The sequence below is a fragment of the Ambystoma mexicanum genome, chromosome 5p, assembly GCF_040938575.1.
Source record: "Ambystoma mexicanum isolate Mex_15411 chromosome 5p, UKY_AmexF1_1, whole genome shotgun sequence".
In the NCBI taxonomy this organism is placed as follows: Eukaryota; Metazoa; Chordata; class Amphibia; order Caudata; family Ambystomatidae; genus Ambystoma; species Ambystoma mexicanum.
In genome coordinates, this window is record NC_090930.1 from 462,919,154 (window position 1) to 462,921,896 (window position 2,743).

The window sequence follows — 2,743 nt, forward strand, 5'->3', positions numbered from 1 at the left end:
GAACGATATCTTTATAACTTCCTAATGAAACTGATTGCGATCAGTGATCGGTCAATCCCTGTACTCCAATTCTTGTGTGTCCTTATGTTACACCAGCAAAACTTTCTAGTGACGCACATGGTGTTCCCTTTGAGAGAAGATATGGATTCTTTGCACTTTCAAGTGCAACGCTTTCGCTTCAGCACGTTTTTACATCCTAAACGCTGACAGGTTGCTCCTTATTGCTGGTACCACCAAAGGGAAGGATGGTCCCTGTCGGTCGTCCCACATGACAGTTATGAAATAGGCACCGTTGATAATTATCCACCAATGTTGATTGAAGAATCCATCTGATGGTAGCTGGAAACTATGGCATGCCCAGAATGGTAAAATATAGCTGTGTAGGTAACAGAATACAATAATATATTTTAGTAGCCGTTCTGTAATTGAATATAACAAGTTACCATATAATTCAAACCGGATGAAACCTAATCATAAACATAAACCACACAGAATGAACACATACATGACAACGTAAGGGAGTAGTTGAGACCACGACCTGCATGAAAAAGCCAAGAGAATGTCCTCAGGGTCATCAGCAGAAATACTTTACTTCATGTACCCAAAATCAAACACAAAGAGGAACAGACTGTGTCTCCGTCGAAACAGTTTTCTACGTAGTTAGGAGCACAAAAGAAGCTTACCTCAGCTTAGCAATGTTGTAATTAAGCTGTCTCATTTATTTAGCAGAAATTGGAAAAGCAATTTACATTCTTGTAATTCTCTATTTACGTCAAGGTTGACGTGGGCGGAGTATCAGTCATTCCCCACTCCTCGTTTGTCATGTTCTTTCCTATTTTTTCGGTGTCTGCCTTTTTGTTGTCATTTGAGCTGCACTTCAGTGCTTCGGCGTGTCCGGCTCTATGTAAATGCTACACAGAAGAGGTCATTCACTGCAACAATTTGGGGTTAACAGCCCTGCCTGAAGACATAACTGCATCGGCCACCTATCTAAACCTGGCTGGAAATCTTCTGTGCATTCTTTCTTTCAACTATTTCCACCTTGTCCCTTCAATTCAGACTCTTTGGCTAAACCACAATAACCTGACTTTCCTGTACCCTGGAACTTTTGTTGCCCTGACAGATTTAAGAAACTTAAATCTCAGCGCAAATTCCAGACTGACCTACCTGCACGCGTACACCTTCCAGGGACTCTCCAACCTAATTTCTTTGGATGTGTCTCACTGCAACATCTTTGAAATCCACCCACTTGTATTTTCACACCTGGTGTCCTTGGAAATTCTGGATTTAACTTCCAACAAGATGCGCTACATCCCTCACGCTTTGAGCAAAGTGCCGAACATCACACGGCTGTCCTTGGAAAGGAATAACATAGAGGCTATTGGTAAGAATTCGCTCATGTTTCAGACGTCCCTGCATACTCTAAATCTCCGAAAGAACCGCATATGGGTGATTCAAGGCGAGGCGTTCATCCACCTGAATGAACTGCGTAATCTAAATTTAGGACACAACAATATTTCTGATCTGCCTAACCAGCTTTTCGAAGGCCTAATCCATCTTAAGACGATGTACCTTGAAGCAAACAGGATCACAGCCATCCGCTGCCCCTTCAGCAGCCTGATTAACTTGAAGAAACTATACCTGAACAACAACCGCATAGTGTACATCTCCAGAAACGCCTTCTCCTCCCTGAAAGAACTGGAGTTTCTTCACTTAAGCAGGAACCATTTGGCGTCCATTCCTCACCCGTTGTTTCTTCGACTGCCCAAGTTACGGTACATCTTCCTTTCCTACAACCCTTGGAATTGTGACTGCGACATGGGCTGGCTGGCACAGTGGAACGCGTCGTACCGAGGGGTGCTGGAGGGCTTGCACTGCAGGCTTGCGGCTTCTCCTGCTACTAAAGCCACTGGCTTCTCACCTAACTCGTCCCAGTGCACGCTGCGTCCCGACGAGACAAAGGACGCCTGTGAGGAAACGCCCACAAACACCGCGCAGCGACAGCGTTTCTCGGCTGCATCCTTGGTGCTCACGTGTACTTTGGTTTTGTTTTGCTTTTAAAATCAAATAAGTTGAAAATCGATTCAGTGTATTAGCATATTGTTTTCAACGCAAAATAAATTGCGCAGCACCAAGAGTACAGTAAGTCAATTGTTCCCGCCAATGTTTGAACTTCTGCAAATTATAATAATTGTAAATCATAAACTGCAACACCCACTCTGACTATAATGGTACAGGCTTTGGAAATAAAGGCAGGTCAGCACTGTCGGTTTGTTCGATCTACTGGTGTATTCACAGTGCCCTGCAGGGGCGCTGTACTTGGGGGAATGTGCTTTCATGTAAAATGCAATGTGCTGGAGCGAATCATGCTTCTATCACAGCAATCGGGATGTTTTACAGTGTTGCCAAGACACGATGCTCTTGGCCCAGCTACGCTAGTATGTGGCACTTGCCTGCATGTCTCTGTCTGTGAGAGATCAGGCATTAGCCCCAAGGATGTAGCGGATCTCTTTTCTACAGGAGCCTGCAAAACGTGTTCAGTGTCCAGAGTTCAGTCGCAGGTGGCAATGTCAGAGTGGTTCTTCGGGTAGCCTCAAGGGTATTTTCTAAAAATAAGTTTAAAAATAAACGCTTACAGGACTGATCTCATTATAAGGTTAACTTTTCAGGACCACATGGCATCAATCAAAATTATATGTAGGCCTAACACAGGAAGATTCTCGCAATATTTTTTTTTGCTTTA

At 43.9% G+C, this 2,743-nt stretch overlaps 1 protein-coding gene across 1 annotated transcript; it reads left to right on the top strand.

The window, feature by feature from the left end:
* Positions 1-467: 467 nt before the first annotated feature.
* Positions 468-2,266, top strand: LOC138481020 (nyctalopin-like). Its single transcript, XM_069612867.1, has one exon. The coding sequence runs from the start codon at positions 823-825 to the stop codon at positions 2,059-2,061; it is 1,239 nt and encodes a 412-aa protein (XP_069468968.1). The 5' UTR covers positions 468-822; the 3' UTR covers positions 2,062-2,266.
* The last annotated feature ends 477 nt before the right edge of the window (positions 2,267-2,743 follow it).

Excerpts from the sequence above, each read along its gene's own strand:
- LOC138481020 (XM_069612867.1), top strand. The coding sequence starts at position 823 with ATGTTCTTTCCTATTTTTTCGGTGTCTGCCTTTTTGTTGTCATTTGAG.